The 22,080-nt window shown below is 31.8% G+C and overlaps 2 protein-coding genes and 2 non-coding genes across 6 annotated transcripts; all 4 read right to left on the bottom strand.

Annotated features, from left to right (window-relative positions):
- Nucleotides 1-1,711: 1,711 nt before the first annotated feature.
- LOC125073939 (damage-control phosphatase ARMT1-like) lies at nt 1,712-15,456 on the bottom strand. Of its 3 annotated transcripts, none has more exons than XM_047685057.1 (16): nt 15,320-15,456; nt 12,030-12,135; nt 11,308-11,525; nt 10,361-10,517; nt 9,138-9,272; nt 8,725-8,802; nt 8,434-8,508; nt 7,923-8,025; nt 7,244-7,329; nt 6,123-6,184; nt 5,225-5,289; nt 4,552-4,667; nt 3,595-3,772; nt 2,608-2,734; nt 2,133-2,206; nt 1,712-1,852 (listed from the first exon to the last, which is right to left on the bottom strand). In XM_047685057.1, the coding sequence occupies exons 1-16, from the start codon at nt 15,412-15,414 to the stop codon at nt 1,842-1,844; spliced, it is 1,686 nt and encodes a 561-aa protein (XP_047541013.1). In that variant the 5' UTR covers nt 15,415-15,456; the 3' UTR covers nt 1,712-1,841. The 3 variants fall into 3 exon arrangements, with proteins under 3 accessions (XP_047541013.1, XP_047541011.1, XP_047541012.1); XM_047685055.1 differs by lacking the exon at nt 15,320-15,456 and adding an exon at nt 14,616-14,930; XM_047685056.1 differs by lacking the exons at nt 8,434-8,508; nt 15,320-15,456 and adding an exon at nt 14,616-14,930.
- Trnak-uuu lies at nt 3,267-3,339 on the bottom strand. Its single transcript has one exon. It is a non-coding gene; the product is annotated as a tRNA-Lys (tRNA).
- On the bottom strand, nt 13,340-13,412 carry Trnak-uuu. The gene has a single exon. It is a non-coding gene; the product is annotated as a tRNA-Lys (tRNA).
- A 3,804-nt stretch (nt 15,457-19,260) lies between the features above and the next one.
- Nucleotides 19,261-21,258, bottom strand: LOC125073891. The gene is made up of 3 exons (XM_047684974.1): nt 21,189-21,258; nt 19,820-20,726; nt 19,261-19,369 (listed from the first exon to the last, which is right to left on the bottom strand). The coding sequence occupies exons 1-3, from the start codon at nt 21,256-21,258 to the stop codon at nt 19,261-19,263; spliced, it is 1,086 nt and encodes a 361-aa protein (XP_047540930.1).
- Nucleotides 21,259-22,080: the final 822 nt, after the last annotated feature.

Here is a 22,080-nt window from a genome sequence, read left to right on the forward strand (position 1 = left end):
AATTATAGAAAAAAAAATCAATTTGGAAATATATTTATAGGATTTAAAACACAAATTTACACAATAATTATTCGATCTAGATACTGACAAATGCAACCGCAACAAATGGACATAACATCGAATTCAAAATGCAATAATGTATCGAGTTTACACTTAGTATACGTCAACTAAAATATTAATAACTCACTTCCCATCTCTCTCATGAAATCATGATTTACGGTGATACGCAACTTTGATGCGTCTATCTTTTGAATATGAGAGTCATTATCGCATCTCACTTCATGATATGTCGTCCGTTTTGCGGTTCGTCTTACATACGCGGTAATCAGTCGATTGTGTTTTTTATTTGGTTCTGAAAATTTGAACGCGATTAATCCATTTGTTGGAAAGTTAAAAGATTATTCGATTATTGTGTATGTTTTGATTTAAGCCTTTATATTTGCTAGTTTCTAATTAGTTAATAAGATAATCTATTTTTGACTAAAATCATGATATATATAACTGTTGTGAATATTTGATCTCGTAAATTAAAATGCGCTTGTAAAGATTTTTCATGAATTTAACCTTGGTCAAAACTAAATTGGTCAATGAAATTATTTTCATATTATTTTCGTGATTAATTTAAATGTAACATTAAGTTTATTTTATAAATTTACAAACATATTGTTGCAATTATGTTTTAATATACATTATTTGTAATTATCATTAATTAATAAAACGGTTTTCAAATAAATTTACTTTTATTACCAGAGTAGCAAATACACTTTTAAGTCCACTTTGGGCGCGCAAGCCCCGAATCATCAACGCAAGTCGAATACTCTTCCCTTGACAAAATTATTTATTTTGAACTTCATCTTCTTCCAAATCATTTAATGCAATACGTCAACTCTTTATAATGTGATAGATCAAAGACCAATTATTTTCATACAGACTTGCTACGAAGCAAATTTATAATCGCTTATCGTCTTTGTCCCGCATTGGAGCAGCGTATATTCCACATATGTTCCATACCTTCTCCTCGAAAGGAGAGGAGGCCTTGGCCCAGCAGTGGGAAATTTACAGGCTGCTAATGTAAAAAAAAAAAAAAAATACATAGTCAAACAAATTTGTACTCACATGTTTAGAGCGCCTTGGACGCGCTACGAAACCGCTCTTATTGCAAATAAAGCAAAACATCTGTCATCTGCTAGACAACAATACTTTTAGTGAGATTACAACTTGAAAAGTACCAAATAATATTATATCTAAAGTTTGATATATTATTATTAATCGCTTTAAACTACTTTTAAGCGATACTAATTGAAATCTTAATTACAGAAAATAAATACAAAACTTTTTCCAAGAAGAGTTTGACTACATTTAATTTATTGAAATCCTGGTTTTATTTCTTTGAAAGTTTTATAATAATCTGGAATCACTAGATTTCTTTTGAAAATAAATTATTCTTCCAGATGCGGTCAGTCACCAAATTTGATTTTAAGCCTAAATACTATAAAAATATACATGTATTTATTAGGTCGGTCATTTTGACCGATTTAGAATTAAGTTATTATTAATTAATTATTTTTTTAATTTGGTTTCTATTTGTGCCGAGAGGGGACAGATTATTTCGCCTGTGTCACGTGCGAATTAAATAATTATATCACTGTGACGTTTATAATTTCCGCCATTACCATTACTACATTTGTGTTTAAAAAAAAAACATCATGATTTTCAAAAGATTTTATTTTCAACAATGTACAAGTATAATATTAATAAAATAGATAAAGATGATGTGCTTCATAAGCAAATATGGTGATATCTGCATAATTCTTGGAATTAATTTTACTAGAAAAAATGATTTACACGTCCTCTGAAACAAAAAAAAATATTTTAATAATATATACAAATAAAAAAATATCCTTAATATATATTGCAACTAATGAAAAAAAAAAGGTTTTATGACAAAAGAGAAGTAATAGCTATTTCGTTTCGTTTTAAAACTCTGCTATTAAATCTTCTGTATATAATATAATGAGTCTGATTTAAAATCCTCAAGGTAAATCTCAATGTCAATGTCCTACGTCAGTTCCGTAAACATCCAGTAAGGAAACTACTGTCAACCGGTAGTCGAATACTCCAAAGTCCCGTACCGACTTCTCCGTCCGGCGCGCACGGCCTCTCCGACGCCTTGAGCGCCTCCGTCTTGGCGCACAGCTGGATCACACTGGAACAAATATCATTTTATTATATTAATGCCGAAGATGATTAAAAATATAGGATATTATATTAAAATTTAAATAAAAAAATAATATTCTTCATTTGATTATTAGAATTTTATTACTAACAATATTTAAAACGGGATATTTACCATGTCTTTTATTTTCATTTGTTGGATAATGTCGAAATATCGAGCTCCAACATTTTAAAATCTTATATTAGAATTTTAGTTTTTATTTTTATTAATAAGTATTTTAGTATTGCCTATTATGAACCGATGATTTTATTTAAATAAAAATTGTGGAAATCTATGGCTAATTTTAAATCGTATACAATCGTATAACATATTTATATTACTAAAAAAACAACAGTCTTGTAAAATCACGTATTAAAATAAAAGTCGTTCACCCGTAGTCTCCCTTCTCCATCCACTTGTCGTCGATGCCGTTGAGTTGCTCCCACTTGCCCTTGGGCAGCCCGCAGACGAGGTCGGCCTTCACCGTCCGCAGCGCTACCAGCGGCGCCGGCGTGAACCCTGGCTCGGGAGACATCGTACATGAAACACATCCAAATGGCACTGGGAACTGACTAATTATAATATACTTTTTAATTTATTTTACTCGGTGGCTTCGTGCAAGCATACCCATTCATACTATCATCAATTTATACTTTACTTTTTACGGGAAATGATGTCTTATTTTCGAAACGATTATAAGTAATACAGCATTAATCCTTATCCAATTAAGTAGCTTAAATACATTGTGTATTTAATATAGATCAATATGGCCCTTTACAATTTAAATGAATACTTTCGAAGATATTACAGATTAAAACGCAGAAACGACTAAAAAACTGTGAACGTTATAAGACTTGTAGTATATTTAGTATCAGCATTGTACCCGTGCGAAGCCGGGGCGGTACGCTAGTCGCTAGGATAAGTTTTTATGTTAAGTAGATAATTAAATAGATTTTTTAACTAAAATAAATGAAATAAATAAATAAACGTAACAAAATTATTAATTCAAATTAATTTATTAAAAGTTTATAAAGTTAAAAAAAGTACGGCCCGCCCGAACAGGGACTTGAACCCTGGACCCTTGGATTAAAAGTCCAATGCTCTACCGACTGAGCTATCCGGGCTTGTACAATCCTGCTCAAAAATGTCTTCTAATAAAATTATGTACGATTTCCAAAAAAATTGAATTAAAAAAATCTTTTAAATATTTTGTGTCTAAAAACTGATAATCTTTAATTATTCATAGCTATTTAAAAGTCTTTTTTTTTCTAAACGGAACAAATTTGAATAATTCTGAAGAATTAGTTCTAAATAATTTAGTGAAACATTTGTATAACCAAGATGTCCGTCAGAATTTCATAAAATAGAGCGGCGATTACCCTGCAGAGCGCTCTCGAAGGCCAGCGTGGGGTTGCAGTTCCTCTCCCCCAACAGCTTCCTGTAGTTCAAGTCTCCCTTGAACATGACGGCGACCGCGAACTGCAGCTTCCGGTACAGGTCCGGGTCGTGCTGCTTCATGTCCTTGTACACATGGGGCGACGTCCAGAAGTCGTCACACTGGGGGGGGGGGCACACAGATATATCACTTATAAAATAAAATAGCAACTATATTTTACTAATATAGGTTCTTACTTCTTAATCTATATTCACATGGCGTTTTAGAGCCCATCTGGGTTGGTACCATCCACTCATCATATATCCTACCGCCAAACTGTAACGTGAGTGAGCCAGTGTAACTAAAGGCACGAGGGACATAACATCTTAGTTCCCAAGGTTGGTGGTTAATATATCCTCCAACACCAATGTCTATGTTGCGGTAATGGTGACCATCAATCTCATTCTCTAGTCCTACCACCAAGTAGTATGTGTACCACAAAGTATCTCTCTCTGTGTACGCCATTTGTTCGTTTCTACAGATTCCACAAAAGCCTTTAGCACTGTTTCCCAGTTATGAGACGGACACAATGCAGTCTGGATTTAGAGTTTATTAAAACTCTGAACCTCTACAAAAGAAAGGCCCCCAAAATAACATCAAAACATTGACGAGTAAACAACTTCAACATTTAAATTATAATGATTAATTAGGTAAATACTATATCTACATAATTATATTGTATTAGGATCTAATCCATCCCGGTATAAAATATTGGGATACCCAGCAAAATAAAAGTTCTTGATTCTCCATTCCTTTATTGCCCCTGGGCCTCTAAATCCGACATTGGCCCCAGGTGTCAAAACACAGGGGGCCTACACAACAGGGGCCGTCTGCATACATAGAAATTATAAAATATTCATTTTATTCAGAAATAATTACTTGGATTTATGAATAAAGTTACCATAACAACAAATGTGCCGTCGTCAACTAACTTGCGCCAGATCCCGCCGAGATTCACCAGACTATTAGAATTTACGCTTCTAAGACCTTCTGGTTCAGACGCTTCTGTTTCGCCTTCTGGAAAATGAAAAAAAAACGGCTTTAACTCGGAAGTTGAATATATTTACAGATGAACTTAAAATATTACGTTAATTTCAGACCTCATTGTATACCACATTATAATACACACCGTATTTCACCCCTTAGGGTAGAACATCCAGAAACGCGTAAATACGTATCTACTCATTTTTAATCAGTATCCCAAAAATAAAATTACATCTTTCTACCTTAAAAAATGACGAACTTCCATACAAACTTTCAACCCCTATTTCATCCCCTTAGGGGTTGAATTTCCCAAAATCCCTTCTTGTGTGTGTCGACTTAATAAAACGACTCTTCCCATCAAATTTCACGGCCTAGCTTACACTCGGCAAAGATGAATCATTTCCACCAACCTGCATTGGAGCAACGTGATGGAATATGCTCCAAACCTTCTCCTCAAAGGGGGAGGAGGCCTTAGCCCAGCAGTGGGAAAATTACAGTTACTGCTTATGTAAAGATGAATCATCAATCAGTCAGGACTTGTTACTTTATAGATAATACCTAAGTGTCAATATTTGTACAGTCTCCCCCACCTGGTTTACTTTCCACTGGAACTTCTCGACTATAGTTCGCTTGAGCGCACGACCTTATAACGTATCTGAAAAATAAAACATACAATTATTAATGTTATATATGTATGTTTATATTATAAAAGCAAAGCCATTCAAATATATACAAGAATAGTGTTAAAAAAAAATTATAAATAAATATTGGACAACATCACATACATTACTCTGATCCCAATGTAAGTAGCTAAAGCACTTGTGTTATGGAAATCAGAAGTAACGACGGTACCACAAACACCCAGACCCAAAACAACGTAGAAAACTAATGAACATTTTCTACATCGACCCGGCCGGGATCGAACCCGGGATCTCGGAGTGGCTTACCCATGAAAACCGGTGTACACACTACTCGACCACGGAGGTGTTATATTATAAATATAGATATATATGTATATTAATCGAGAGCTGTTTGTAGTGCATAGGATATACACGGTATGGGAGCTTTAAACTAAATTCAACACAGTAACAAGACGATTCTAAAGTGATTCTATGAGTCTACTTGATACCTCACTTGATAAATCCTCCCGCCCCCCGGTGCGAGGTCGTCACTTTTGCGAAAATGTAATTTTTTAGGAAAAACATCTAAAACTTTGACATTCCCCAAGAGTCGCCGTGTGTCGCGCCAAAACCGTAACGACACTCACGCCATCTTACGGAAACTGCACCTATGGGTTGCTTCCGGAAAATTTAAATCTTTGCAAAAGTGTCGGTCTCGCACCGGGGCTGCGATATTTTGATTTTGATTTTATAGCTGGGCTACACAATTGCGTTTGTGTATCTTCATTCGTTCATCGATTTGAATAGACGATATATCAGTTTTAGTACCATTTATTAAATAAAAAATCGTTAAAAAATATCGACTCACTTGAAATCTCTAGGCGTGACGTCGGACACGAACCACGGTATCCTCTTCACGTGGAATCGAACCTGGGAACACATCGTAACATACAGAAGACTATAGTACGACACAGCTTAGAGATGTAGCGTCGGCAAAACCGATCACATCCAATTAAGAGCGTCTTCAAAATCATCAATCTCTATCTATTTCTTATGCGAAAATGACATTTAAGCAAACGTAATAATTTTTAATGTCATGTAACCGAATAGTCCAGTTCTTACATACATTTGGATATGCAAATGAACCGAGAAATCCAAATATTGAATTCGAAAAAGCTTTGTGCAATTTTCGCCATCTTGAAAAAAAGGGTTAAATTTCTATTTTTCATAATAACTCAGTTCTCCTTTGAGACACGTAAATATATGCAGAATACTTTTTTGTTGCTTTTTTTACGATCTACAATTACGTTTCTTTGCATTTTCCACGTATCGTTCACCGTTATTAGGATATCGAGAGAGATGCAAAAATTTGGGGAGCGGTTCAATTGCAATCCTCACACGTTTTTCCCGATGTAATGACTGGACTAACACACACTCGCCAAATAAACGACTGGCTGTTTTTTTTAATTTGTCGATGCTACATTAAAATGGTGTCGTACTATACGAATATATTTATAAATTAGTTAACATGTCAAAACACAGCGGCGCTCAGTACCGCAGTAAAAGAGCGTACTCCTTCCTGAAAGGCCGGCGACGCACCCGCAAGCGCCCCGGCGATGCAGATGTCCATGGCCGGTGGTAGACACTTTCCATCAGGTAAGCCTCCAGCTCGTTTGTCACCTCTAACTTAAAAAAAGTACCACGTGTTCGAACCACCAGGTAGCATTACGGTAGTCGTATATGATTTGTAACATCAGATATCTCAAAGATAATAAGTAACATCAACATCCTCGTAAAATGTGTTGGTACCATCTGACGGTAACTCTATCACCGCGCGCTAATTGGCCAAATGAAATAGTGCGACTCCCCCCTTTTTTTGTTACACACTTCCGTCCCTTTTCACGAATTGGATAAAAGCGAGAGGCAAGACGTTACATATAAAAATATATCGTTCGAGTCGTTTTATATATTGATTCGTTCTGAATTCACCTTTTTGACAATATTCTGCGACACGAGGAAGTGGGCGAGGCAGAGGTCCGCGAACAGTTCGTATCCGGCGTTGTCGCACACGATGTCTGCGACGATACCAATAAAATATTATAGACATACAATGTCATATATACATATAGAATATACATCTTGAAACATTAATATACCTATAAAAAAATCACTAAATATACTATACATTAAAAATTTCTGTATATAAAGTTTTATCTTTTGAATTAGTTGTTTTTCGGTTAGTCAATACAAACAAAAAACGTAACCGTTTTGAGTGAGCCAGTGTAATCACAGGCACAAGGGACATAACATCTTAGTTCCCAAGGTTGGTGGCGCATAGGTGATGTAAGGAATGGTTAATATTTCTTACAGCGCCTTTGTCTATGGGCGGTGGTGACCACTTAACATCAGGTGGCCCATATGCACGTCCACCAAACAATGCCATAAAAAAAAAAAAAAAAACGAAGTAGTAAAGATAGATAGATAATATGACTAATTGACCAGAAACAAGAAACTCCAAGAAAATATACCTTTAAAAGTATAATAAATTCAAAAAAAATGTATACGATAAAAAGGTGAAAATAACTTCATAAAACACGAACACAGACATGGAAAGACACGCACGCACACATTACTTACGAAAATTAATATAAATATTTAAGTGTCTCACCGAACATAACAGTCGGCGGAACGGTCAGCTTCCCCGGACAAGGCGCTTGCTGAGCCTCCCCCTCGGCCGCCCCCTCTTCGGAGGGCTTGGCTTCTTCACAGCACTGTACATTACAGGATACTGAGCACATACTTTATAACAACTCCACATAACGAATTACACAAACATAATACATTGTTACAATTAAAAAAAAACTATTATTTTTTGCACTGGTAACTATTATGCTATCGGTATTAAAATGTTGCTTGTATTTAAATAAACGTACACGAGTTCTAATTTTATTATTATAAATTACAAATAATATTTAAAAAAAGTTACTAAATATTTAGAATTATTAATAATAATCTTAACAAAAAATCTAATAGTAGAAAGTTAAAACCTGCGTCCTTAAGCTTAAAAAGATAAAAAAAAAAGTTTCTACAGATCTACACGGTGTAGCTACTGTGCTAATCGTTTAAAAATCAACTAACGTCATTATCTACGTAACAATATTTATAGTATAGCATAAAACCTCTTGTTTACAAGGCGGCAACCCGGCGAGTGTTGCCAGCCTATTGCAACTGCATTTCGTTTTTAAATTCGTATTCTGCAATTATATTAAAAAACTCATATTTAAGAATGTATCCCTGAGGTGGAATTCTTATTAAAATTTAAAAAATTATTGTATGAAATCATAACGATGAAATGTTAAAATTGACGGAAACGAGTGTATTAACTAAGTAATTAAGCTATTAGTACCACGTTTCATCATGTAACGTTTGAGCTGCACACGCAAGCTGCACGAGGTTTATTTTACACTCACCCCTTCTATAGTTTTAGCCATCGCTTCAGCCTTCGTTACAACTAGATCACTGATCTTGGCAGTATCGTCCACTAGTAACTGAAATAAAAAAAAAAAAACATTAGCCTCTAGTTTACATCTTCTAGGGATATGCCATCCTATGGGATGGTAGGATGGAAGTTGGTGGTGCATTCCACCACACTGCTCCAATAGGTTTTGGTTAACGCTGTATCCTTTACCAGAAAGTTAAATTAATCAAGTGAAATTCAGGGGGGGGGGCTACTTCGAGTTCGAAGCCAAAATCACCGTTTAATATCCACAAGCTCTACTAACTGAACCATCTCATCACATATACAACCTATTTTAGCTTGTCTATACATTTTTAATCTATCAAGACTTTATTAACAATGTTATTCAAATTTGAACCATATAACCTTGTCCTTAAGATCGTTAACTATCTGAAACGGATCTATGATCTTTTTCACGCCACTGCTTCCGTCAGCCGAGTTCAGCGTCACCTGTTCCCCCATGGACAGCGACAGGTCACACTTGTTCGCCCATAGACAAATCTGAAACAGGATAGATTCAATCAGGCAGGATACATTACATACATATATAATTGTATTTAACTAACATGACTGTATTTTTAGATGCTGTAAGACAAACTTAATAAAATAATAAACTTAATAAAAAAATATATATATATATCCCGCTGAGTTTCTTTCGCCGGTTCTTCTCAGGTCCGAGGTGCTAAATTCCGAACCGGTGGTAGATTTTTGACAATCAATAAGCAAGTGTAAACACTTCTATATTGAATAAAGATTTTTGACTTTGACTTTGAAACTACTGAGTTTCTTGACGGTTCTTTTTGGTAGAATCTACATTCCGAACCGGTGGTAGCTTCACTTAATATAGTTTGGTAAATGATGATTCAAAAGTTCTTGTAAAAGCCTACTTGAATAAAGCATAATTTGATTTGATTTTATTAGTCTATGTATCTAGTTTAAAGAGGTTTAAGCAATAATTCTTGTACTATTCATAAATTCGTATTCTGTTAATTATCTACAATAAAATCTATCCTGATATTATAAATGCAAAAGTATTTGTCTCTCTGTCTGTTGCTGAATCGAAATCGATGTAATTTGCTATGAAGAAAGCTTTTTCCAAGGAAGTAATTTTTTGTGCCTAGTATCTTACAACATTGGTTGTAAGATACTAATGTATATATACACATAAGTGTCTGTCTGTTTGTTTTAGCTAATCTCTGGAACGACTGGACCGATTTGGACGGGACTTTCACTGGCAGATAGCTGATGTAATAAGGAGTAATTTAGGCTACAACAAAAACTTTTTTGTTAAATTCAAACGTGCACGAAGTCACGGGCATAGCTAGTAATAACATAAAAAAAACCATGTCAGGGCGATAAATAGTTATTGGGTTCTTGAGTCGAAAAATTCACAGTAACTGCCCAGAATCTAAACAAAGCCATAAGCTTGAACTCATTCTGGTCGTGTCTCTCACTCACTCATCCATTGAATAATCTAATGAGTGAGTGAGTGAGGGAATAGTGTTACCTGTGTACGCACACACTTGTGCACTATAGTACAGTCCTACATGGTGGTCTGGTCTCGCTTGAGGTTATCATAAAATAGCTACCTTCAATAGTGTCATGAAGTCAGCTTTCCTCTTGTCCTTGTCACTGGGAGGCAACATTGTCATAAGTTTGTCTGCGACTACACACATAGGCTCCAAACTGTTAACAAACGACTGTTCCTTTTGCTCATCGAAGGGATCGAAGTTTTGTAGACCTTTGCTATAAAAAACAAAAAAAAACAATATAAATGTCACCCAAACAAATTCCATTTTTAAATTTAGAACAGTTTGTATAATCATCATTAATTAGTTGTTAAATTGTTCTTTAGTGATTATTTACTGTCAATCTAATCTGTCAATGTTCAAAGACAGGATTTAGACATAGACAATTTTTAAACATTTTACTATTTAAATAAAAAAAACTAATATTAATTTCAGATCAATATTATTATTTGTTATAAGATATTCGAGGCAAAACGAACACACACATATAGTTCTAGTATTATGGTCATAAGTCTCTAGAAGAGACTGTTTAGAGTTTCTTCCACCATCTTTGACTCTGTTTAACGTGTTGTGAGCTATCTCGGATAGATATAAGTGAAGTAACAGCTTGTAAATCTCCCATGGCTGGGCTAAGGCCTCCTCTTTCTTTAAGGAGAAGGGTTGGAGCTCAAGAGAAGGATTGGAACAACGTAGTGAAATACCACGCTGTTTTGATTGAATTTAGACACATGCAGGTTTCCTCACGATGTTTTCCTTTATAGCATGGATTATAAACACAAATTAAGCACAATTAAGCCCACAATCTTCGGGTAAGATTCACCTGTTCTAACCACTGCGTCATATAGAGAAAGAAGTAGATTAAAGGACATTAAAACCAAGGATCGCTAAAGATAATATCCCGGCTCATGCCCATAATTACACTGGCTCACTCACCCTTCAAACCGAACACAGTAGCACAAAATGCAAGAAGTTTACAGATTTTGATTTGTATATTATTTAATACTGACCTCAATTCACAACCTTCCCTAAGCCTCCTATACACGTAGCATTCAGAAAAGACCCATATATTGGTAAAGTAATATTGATTCTCTGTGTTTGAAATCCATTCGTTCCACTTCCTCGCTTCCGGTGTATCGACGGTCAAGAGGTCGTATTTCTTGTTTGTTACTAAATCGTTTTTGAGCTTAGTTATGTATTGGATGTAGCCGCGGATGTCTTCGTCGGACTGAAAGAGAATTAAAAAGTTAGTAATATTGAATTATATTGGAATATAAAAAATATTTTATTTTATTGGTTTGGTTTGGTTTTATTAATGATAGCACGGCGAGTGTAGTTCCTGACTGTATTGACTGTCATCGCGTTTGGACTCCACTACCACTTACATTGTCATTGTGAGTGGTCATTTGCCTTACACGAAATTACAAAAAAAAATTGTGATATCTCCGGCTTTTGTATATTTTATCGGCCCAAAGTCCCATCTCAGTTCCTATATTCGAAAACCCCTGTAAACTGTTAATTAGGCAAACACGGCCGATTTGCAAATTTTTTCTTTCCAGAACTTTCTACAGAGCATTAGAAAACTTTAAAAATCAGATAAATTAAATCGGTAAAATCGTTATCAAATTATGGCGTGACTAAGGGAAATATCTTCTAATAAGTTAGAGCATGTTAGGAAGAAAATAATTCGATGTCAAACCGTGTGTCGGTTGACATATAATTCACAACTTACGGCACTATTTGCGGACTTGATCTTTGAACCTTCACGAGACAAGTAATCGATGACTTTTGTTAAAATAATCGGTAAGCGTTCCTTCAACGAGTAATACGCGAAACTCCTGAAAATAACATATCATGATTTATTATTAAGGAAATATAATCATGTTTATACGGAAGTATATACAAAAATATTCCATAAAAGCTGATATACATACTATTAATACAAGAAATAAAAACGAACTTGTACCTAACCTCTGCTTTATGCTTGCATATGGGGCAGAGAATGTTTTGGGCAATGGTATATATATAATAAGATACCAGAAAATTCAATCAATTTACTATTTAACAAATTTATTAAAACATAATGAATCAATAAATCTTATTATAAATTAAAATAATACTTTTTGGATAAAGACTCCTGGCTTTAGAGTAGTGTAGTCCTACACAGGACTGATTAAATAATTTAAAAGATAATATTAAGGCCATTTTAAATAATATTATAAACACGAAAGTATGTTTGCAAGTTACCTAACAATTGCGTCTTTTTGAAGATATGAATGAAAACTTGTATTATATATAGTCACCACAACCAATGACCAAGCTGACGTCATGACAGTGTAGGTAGAGGGACAAAATGGTACAAGTAAGAGCTTGTCTTATTTTATAATAATAAAAAAAATCAAAAGCCGCGGTGTGTATATTTTGTCGCCTTGCAGCGAACTAAAAGATTAAATATCATTTTTATAAAAAAAAAACCTCTTCATTATGTTCTAAATTCTAATAAGACTAATCACTATGTTCTAAATTCAAATCTTAGGAAGTTAAAGATGCTAAATTTTAACCACACATTCTAATAAATTTAGTTACGTTAACTTTAGAACAGCATTCTTGTTTATTTTGTTAACCTTTACAAATTAGGTTCCAAAAAACGTTCAGAAACGTCTACTTGTGTAACATATATACTGATATAATATAACTTGTATAATACTGACAAGTGACAAGTGCTGATATAATAAAAAAAATCATTTTGAGTTTACCTTAAAAGTCTGTAAGATATAGACGAAGCGGCGTATAGTACGTAAAGGGATCCTTTGCTTACTTTACTTTACCTAACTTATACTTTAGTATTGCATATTTTTAGCTTTGTTTTTTTATTATAATATAAAACTTCTATACTAGTAATGAAAATTTCAAAAATTATTACATAAAAATATTGAAAAAAAAAGACCTATCACAGACGTATTATTAACATTATATATTCGTTATAAAAATAAATATAATACTAAGAAAAATATTGGAAAAAAAAACAAGAAAAAATTTGGCCGCCCGAACAGGGACTTGAACCCTGGACCCTTGGATTAAAAGTCCAATGCTCTACCGACTGAGCTATCCGGGCTTATGATAAGTAATCGAAAATGCGTAACACAATAAACAGCATTCGTATTTTTAAATATAAATTAGATATTTTTAGTAAAATTCGTATTCATGCTTTTTTATCGTACTACTCTGGTAGACTACTATTTTAAAAACTTTGAAAATTTATTTTTTAAAATTTCATAAAATTTGGTTCAGTAGTTTGGTTGTGAAAAAGCAATAAACAAAAACACAGACAAAAATAAATACTTTCGCATTTATAATATAATGATAATCAGTGGTAAGACATTTGAGCAAATTTAAAAAAATCACCAATTACAAGAATTGATTTTATTGTAAGGTTTGTAGATCTCTAAAGTAGATAAACATATTAATGTATCTTTAATATGTCATATAGTTATATTTAAAAAAGTAAATACTTTAAATATATATTTATTTAATTATAATTCTGTTATATAAAATAAATTATATTTTAATTAAAAATTAATACTGGTTTCACTTTGCAATTTGGACATCGTTTTAATGACAATACAAGACATTTATATATATAAAAAAGCAGGCTTTTTAACTCTTATTGTATCCAAGAAAAGATTGCAAAGATATCACATTAAATCAGTGTATGGCAAATATGTGTCGTAGATAGGTATAAAAAAATTTATCAAAGATTTATAATTATTTTTTTGGCAATATTTTCAGTGTCTCAATTAAATAATATTTTATAGTATTACAAAATAATTTGACTGGTTAATGGTGTATTAACAATGTTGAAATTCTAAATTATATAATAAAATATACTAAATACCAATACCAGCTTTGTGGGTTGAATGTGGTCCTACATAAACATTATACAAACAACTCTTTCAGTTTATGAAGCTGTATTTCAGGTAATTTACACAAAAAAATAATGAATTATAAAATTAAACCTTCCACATGGATTTCTCTGTGGGCAAAATCGTACGAAAATCCGTTCCATAGTTTATGAGTTTGTCGCATTCAAACAAACAGACAGAGAGACGCGACAGGCACTTCATTTTATAATATGTCACAATAATAATACAATTTTGAACAGTAATATTGCTGTTTATCTATAAGCATAGAATATTACCGTCTTAATTACATATTGCTATTATTTACGATATTTATCTATCAATAAAATGTGTACATAATTAATCTTTGATAATAAAAATAAAATATGAATTCAATGCGCAGTATTTTTAATACATACTTTTTGAAAGTTCCCTGTAGTTGAACGTTCATTGGAGTAGCCGTATTTAAAAACGGACATGGTTTTTCCACTTTTATAAACGGTCCACCGTAAATAAATTCGGGTTTTGTCGAATATTCTTCATCGTCCGATATGTTTACAGCGCTACGGGCTGTCTCGCTACGTACGGACGAATGTTGGGATTGGGAAGCCGGTCTAGTAGACGTTGTACTCATTTTTTATTAAATTAATTTAATACTTAATATCACAATGAATTTTTCATAACCAAATGTTTGTATATTTTGACTGAAGGGAAAACTAAAACTGAAGTCTGAACTTCTGAAGGTTTTATTTTTAAATTGACGTCTATTGATAAGAGGAAATGACATCTGTCATGTGTATTTGCAAAGTTCGCTTTTATTTGTCATGGTTTTCTATCCGCACTTTATTCGAAAAAATATTTTGGTGAAAAGTAATAGATATGTTACAATAACTTTTCAAATGAATTGCAAAAAATATATTTTATAATTTGATTTATTTTGAAGTGATTTTAAACTGATTTTATTTACGTCGTTGTTAAAAATAAAAACGAACACCGCAATGCAAACAGTATATTACTTCATACAAAAAAAGGTTTTTTGATCATATACGAGTATTATTTGACTATTCGAAATCAAAAACCGAAAAAAAAACAGTATGATCTCCAACAAACAGGTAATACTTACATTCCATAAATTGCACACATTTCAACATTTCGCGGTGTAACTATACGCATAACAGGATAATTCTCAGTATCTATAGGCCAATCATATGGCGCCATTTTAACAGATTTTGAATAAAAACGTTATATGAGAGCCCAACAAGCGCGTGTATTTCGCGACACAAAATAAACTAAAATAGTTTTGACCGTGGCTGTTGGTTATAAATAGGGAGCAGTTTATCGTAGACTAGGCAATCTGGTGCAAAGTATAAATTCGGAAGATCTTTTCAAGGATACTAAAACATATATATATATATTTAATGTTACATTTCTAAATAAATATATAATTACTTTTAAGTTTTGTTATTCCGATAAATTAAACCTATCTTTACGTTCAAATCTATGTAACTTGCCCCAACGTTGATTTGAATAAAATGACAATTTCAAAGTTATAACTTTATTAGACGCAATTTATAATTTTATTTATTTGTATTTTCGATCTAGTACCTAGCTTCTAATATCGCAGATCTAGAACTTCTGGGTATAAGCCGCAGGTTTTGGACCAACCAAGTTATTGAGTTTTTTCTGTCAAAAAGTTCTCAAGAGCCCGGAATTTGAAGAAAGCGTGTTTGTTCTATCTTTGCACGCACTTTGTCGTATCGGATTTTTTGTCTCATCGGACTATAAAGGAGTGAATAGAGTGCACTTGTTTAAGCACACATTCAGAGTAGCTGTAGTTATAGCATAGAGTAATTTAAATTTCTCCTGTCAATCGACATAAAGTCTGCGGGAAATCCCCGTATACTTAACGAACTATGATGTTATATACATACATACTACTGATACATATTTAAGCAATGCCAGTAATGCAGAGTTCATTAAGAGTAAACTCAGCTGTGCTGACATACATTCACCATTTTGTATATTATTCTATGAGGTCCATTCGAAGATAGGCATTTGTTGGTAGAAAAAATAACACATAGTTTTTCTAAAATATATTATTATCAAAAAATTGTGCAATTACTTTTAAGTAAAAAATTTTTTTTAAAACAATTTGTTATACTTAATTGTTTTAAAAAACTTATACATAGGGTATATAGTACACAATGTACTTTAAAATATTAAAAAACATTAATTACCTCAAAGGTAAAATCTTTAAGAAAATTAACAATCAAAAAAACTTAACAGAAATTCTTTGTCAATCAACCTTAAAACTATTTTATAAAAAGAATAATTTCATACATTAAAAATTTCATAATTTACCTCTCATCTAATATAATTACTTTTATAAACACATGTTCCAAATCAAAATTAGTATCTTTTAATTGACATTTTGAATGCAATTTTCTTAAATACTTATATTTTATATAACAATGTTAAGGTACGTTAAAATCAAAATTTGATAATTTTCGCGGTGTGTAACTGCTAAAAATACTGTTCATACTGTAGTGTATTAGTGAAAAAATTTCCTCCATACGAAAAGCAATATATTTTCACAAATTTAAGATCCATTTTCGATGAGTGTACGTCTGGATGAGGGTTCCCATCTCAATGATGTTATTTTCAAGAATAAGTTTCTCTTTCGTCTACTTTTTTATAAAAAAAAAGTTTCCCTAGTAATTGTAGTTTATTTTCAATATTCATTTTAAATATCCGGCACTTAATAGCCTACCTGTCTTATATGTAAATATTTAAAATATTATTTTAAGACAAAGTCATCAGTTACATATTTTCTTAAAATTAATTTAAAAAAACTAAATTAAAGTATTTTAGTCCTTTTAATCATTTACAGCTTGTCTAACAGGTGTCCTGGAAGAGCTACAGAGGGCATCAAGCTACAAAGTACCAGTTGGTGGTGTCCTAACATATTATAAATCTTCATGAACAAGCTAATAATATATAATAACAATATATCAAACTTAGGATGTATAATAAACTTAGATTTTAACTTATACAAATGTTTAAGTAACTTTTGATGGTCAACGACAGTGGTATTGAATTTTTGTGATACATTTAAAACCATTCTGTATTAAATATATTACCGGCGCTAATTATTTGGTTTACAAACTCCCTTGATTTGAAAGGACTTTGTATAACACTTCCTATCTATCCTTTTTAATTACATACATAGGTATGAAAGAGCAACATTTTTATTACATACCATCAGAAAAAACAGAAATTAATCTCTATGTTATAATAAAAACCATACACACGTAAATAAGAATTGAAAAGGGGCAACTTGGATACTTTAACACCATATACCGTCATCATCAATCGTCATTCATGACACTTCATTTCCATAGTAATTGTGTGTGCAAATAAAATTATTGTTGGGACGAAGAATAAAAAAATGACATCATTTTTATAAGTTTCGTATTGAACATTATGTAAGAATAAGTTGAAGATCGAATTTGAGCGCGACGTTTCTACGTTTTATGTCAGTCACATGTGCTGACTGTATGTGTAATACATACATATGTATATATTAATATCAAGTTTTAAATATCAAAATATAAAAATGAAATCTTAATTTCTTTTATTTGTGTTAACACACACACATACGTATTTAAACCATATATTATTTTTTGGATAAGTACTCTGCCAATTTGACCTTAACAACTACAGTAATACATCTTAACTATCAAACGTCCACCATACAAGAGTTAAATCTAATTCACGACTTTTTCATTATGTTTTCACTATCACGAATTGCATCATCATTCAGACAGACATATTTTCAGTGATTTTTAAAATAACTGACACATGTGCAAAATAAATTCACTCATAAGTGCATGGATACTACATGAGCAGTCAGGAAATATGTTAAGTCTTAACAATTAAATTAGTGCAATCGGGGCGTTATTTGCATAGTAATAGTTTCTAAATTTGTATTTAAACACATTGTTAAGAAACAAAATAGAATTTTAAAATATTGATATCTTAATTGTTTAAAGTCATAGTTTTTTTTTCTTGATTATACCTTATGATACTGAGTTTTCAGTCCACAATATTCCTAGTCATGAAATAATATAAATTGCATGCAGCTGTCAATCATGATTAAAATAGTTTTTTAAATATATAAACTGACAATTTAAAGAAATATTAATAAAACTTAATTAGAAAATATCAAAACATTGTTAAGAAGACAAAAAATGTTTCATAAAAAGGAATTCTTTCTTGTATACAATACTATTCAGTAAAATCTTAAACCATTACCCATATTAAAAGCCTAGTTTTTATATTATGAATTATTATGTCAGATTTTTTTTTAAATATCATAATTAAAAGTCAATCATTAAATATTTGTCATGATATTCGTCAAATTATTGATAGTCATAATTAAATATTTGTCATGCACAATCTTGATTATATTATAAATAGTCTTCCATATATAAAACAATGATATCACTTTTAATAATATTCATTTGTTACACCTTACAATTAAAATATTTTTTATGGATAAACAGATAAAATTTCTATGAATATGTATTTGTTCATTGGTCACAAAAATATTTAAAAAAATAATATTCTATCTTATAAACTTTTTGTAGCGCCCAATGGTATGTTTGTTTTTAAGTATTACCACTAACTGTGATTTACTTTTATCTCACTCACTCAATTGAAATAATATGTATCAAAGCTTTTGAAACACAAGAATGAGATCCACTGAATTCATAAGAGTGCATGCATAGTTTTTTTTATATGTATATCTGACAAATTTTAGTCATTGCATCACATCTTAAAGGAGAATGGCCTACAATATACTACAAATGAGAATATGTACTGCTAACATAGTTAAGTATGTGTAATAACAGTCCCTACATACAATTCTGGTTTAGATCATTGATGTTAACATCAGAACAACTGTAGATTTCCAATCCATGGTAGCTTTTCTATGCATAAAGATTCCTATAAATATTTTTATCCTAATTGAACATTCAATATAAATGGTTAAAAGTTTTGAAGTTAATAACGTCTCCTACCGTTGCTTTTGATGCGGGTATTTTTTAGAGTAATTGTTGTCGACTTAAGAGGTTTGCCATCGTTAGTTCTTCTCAAGACTGGGCAGTAGGTTCTGGAATTTGAAAATATATGATTAAAGATTTCAAAAAAATAAATGAGTTGTTTTAATTAGTTACTGCTCTTTAAGTTGTTTACAGTCTGAAGACATAATTGCATAGATTATTATAACATAAAATGTAGATTTGGTCATGGTCATAACCTAAATCAATAAATAGAATGAACTTTAAATAGTAGTTTTCATGTGCGGCTTTGTCCGTGTATTCTGGCATGAGTAAGTATCAGAAAAAAAGCAAAACCAAACTATTAACAAAACTTTAACTAAGATTGCTTTAATAATAGTAATATGATTGTATTTCAAAATGAAGATTCAGTGGATAAAACATGGATCTTAACATATGTAGCTTTCAATTCAAGTATTGGCTAAGCAGTGAAGAAAAACACTGCAACAATTGTACTTGGCAACTTATAGGGGAACAACATAAAATTGAAACATGAAACTTACATTGTGTGTGCATTATCCCCCGAAGAACCGCAGATGGAACAAACATGAGATCTTAGAATGGGACATGTTACGACATATATATTTCCAAGTTTCTCTTTAACACAATGTGTCATATAAACTATGGGCGTTTCACCATTTTTTCGGCAGAATGTGCACATTTTCTGGCCTTCATTACTCAATGAACATGCTACGTTTGATGGGTTAAATGGAGTTGTGAAGTTGGACTGTGCTGTTGGTGACCTAGGTGAAATAGGCATTCTTGGAGTATATGTTGGGGAGCTATTGGTTATTGGTGACATGTTTTTGATGCTTCTGTTATAGCCAGGTGATAGATTGGTTGGTTTACTTGAAGAACTGAATTGAAAACCTTTATCAGAAGGAAAGAGCTCATAGCTTTTCTGTGCGTCCGGTGGAGTTTGGCCTAAAGTGTCTGTTTGCCATATATCCATTTCTTGTTCAGCTTTGCACTCAAGTTTGGGCTGTGAATTTCTTCCCAAGATCTTCCTACCAACAATCGGATGTTGACGTCTCATTTGTAGTGGCGTATCAAATATCTGTCTTGAGTTAGTAGGGGACTCATATGTTGATATAAATGGTTCATATATTGATGCAGGACTGTCCAAATTTTGGGTGCTGGTGTCAAACGTTGGATCAAAAATATTCGTAAATGATCCATATCGACAATTGATAGGGGTTGGCGATTCGTAACTAAGTTTTGGTGTTTCGTAAACATGCTTCGGTGTATTCGATCTGGTTCTCATGCAATGGAAATGGTCTGCGGTTTGACGAATATTTAATGCATTTTCAAAATAGGTCTCAGGAGAAGTAGAGTCAGCTGAGCTGGATGACCTGTTGACCATCCCTGATTGAAAAGGAGATTGGCCATAGTTAAAGATAGAGTCACCATCTGAAAATAATAGCAATATATACATAAAATTTTAAGAAATGCAAAGATATTTGTACCATTAAAGTTTAATGTTGTATCTCATTGAATCAAATCGCCGAAAAACTGATTTTAGATCCTAAGTAAAAAATTAGGGAGTAGAATTTCAGCATTTCAAACAAAACAAACATAAAATTCAATTCAAACAATAATTCCTAAAAAAAAAAAACAATTGAAACACGCGGAATTTATCGAAATACCTGTAGGTTACTTAATTTTTTTTTAAATATTCTTAAGGCCTCTAGTTATCAGAATTATTTTGTACATAACTGAGAAAAATCTATATTAGGTATATAAAACCGAGACAATTAAAAAAGATAACGTATTTCTTTGTTGATATCAACTAATTCATTAATAAATACTTTCGGTAATGTAGCATGATGACCCATTTTTTTTATAGTTTCGTCCTAAAATTAAAACACTTACCCATCATTCTTGGTTTGAGCAATAAGTTTTGTATATCTTCCACGTAATCCATGTTTTTTGAAGGAAACATCGTAATCTGTAATGTTAAACCAATAACATTATTGCAATAAAATAATTATTTATATTTACATGTTTTTAGTATTATAGTACGCCATGTTTACGCAAACCTATCTAACTTTCAGTCTCAGGAAACCAAATTAATCAGTTATCATTCTTATTTCAATTTAAATTATTATATACAATAATCAATAATATATTTTAAATTTAGAATAAATATTTGGATATTTTTTACATGTTTTCTGTATATTAAAACTAATTACAAGCGATTAAGATACAGAGACGATTTTTTTCTAGTCTCAAAATACTAAGAATAATATAAATAATGAATGAACAATGTTTTATGGAAATGTGTGCTTTTAGGTACCTTTTTTAAAATATATTTCTCTTAATCTATACGTGAAAACTTTAAACAATATGATTATTAAAAATAGCGAACACTTTGAAAATGCTTTGTGCGTCGCTAAGAATATCAAGGTCGCTGTATTGATAATTGAAAGTAAAATATAAAAATATCTATTCCGTATTATCAATAGATTTCAAGCATAATATAAGTATTATATTGAGATTTTATGAAATATTTATATATAAGTAAAAGAAGATACATATACCTACCTAATAATAATAATAATTTATTTAAAAAACAAAACGTGGGTTTCTTAATCTTTTATCGTATTTTATTTTTTACTCAGGGTAGAAAGAAAATTTAATCGTTTTAAAGTAATAATAATACACTTACATTGAGATTTCCCTTTTGTAGAGTTTCGTTATTCGTCCTTTGATTGCCTTTTCTCGAATGAATATTTTTGTCTTGCGATTTTCGAACTTTCGGCGA

Source organism: Vanessa atalanta, chromosome 26, assembly GCF_905147765.1.
Source record: "Vanessa atalanta chromosome 26, ilVanAtal1.2, whole genome shotgun sequence".
NCBI lineage: Eukaryota > Metazoa > Arthropoda > Insecta > Lepidoptera > Nymphalidae > Vanessa > Vanessa atalanta.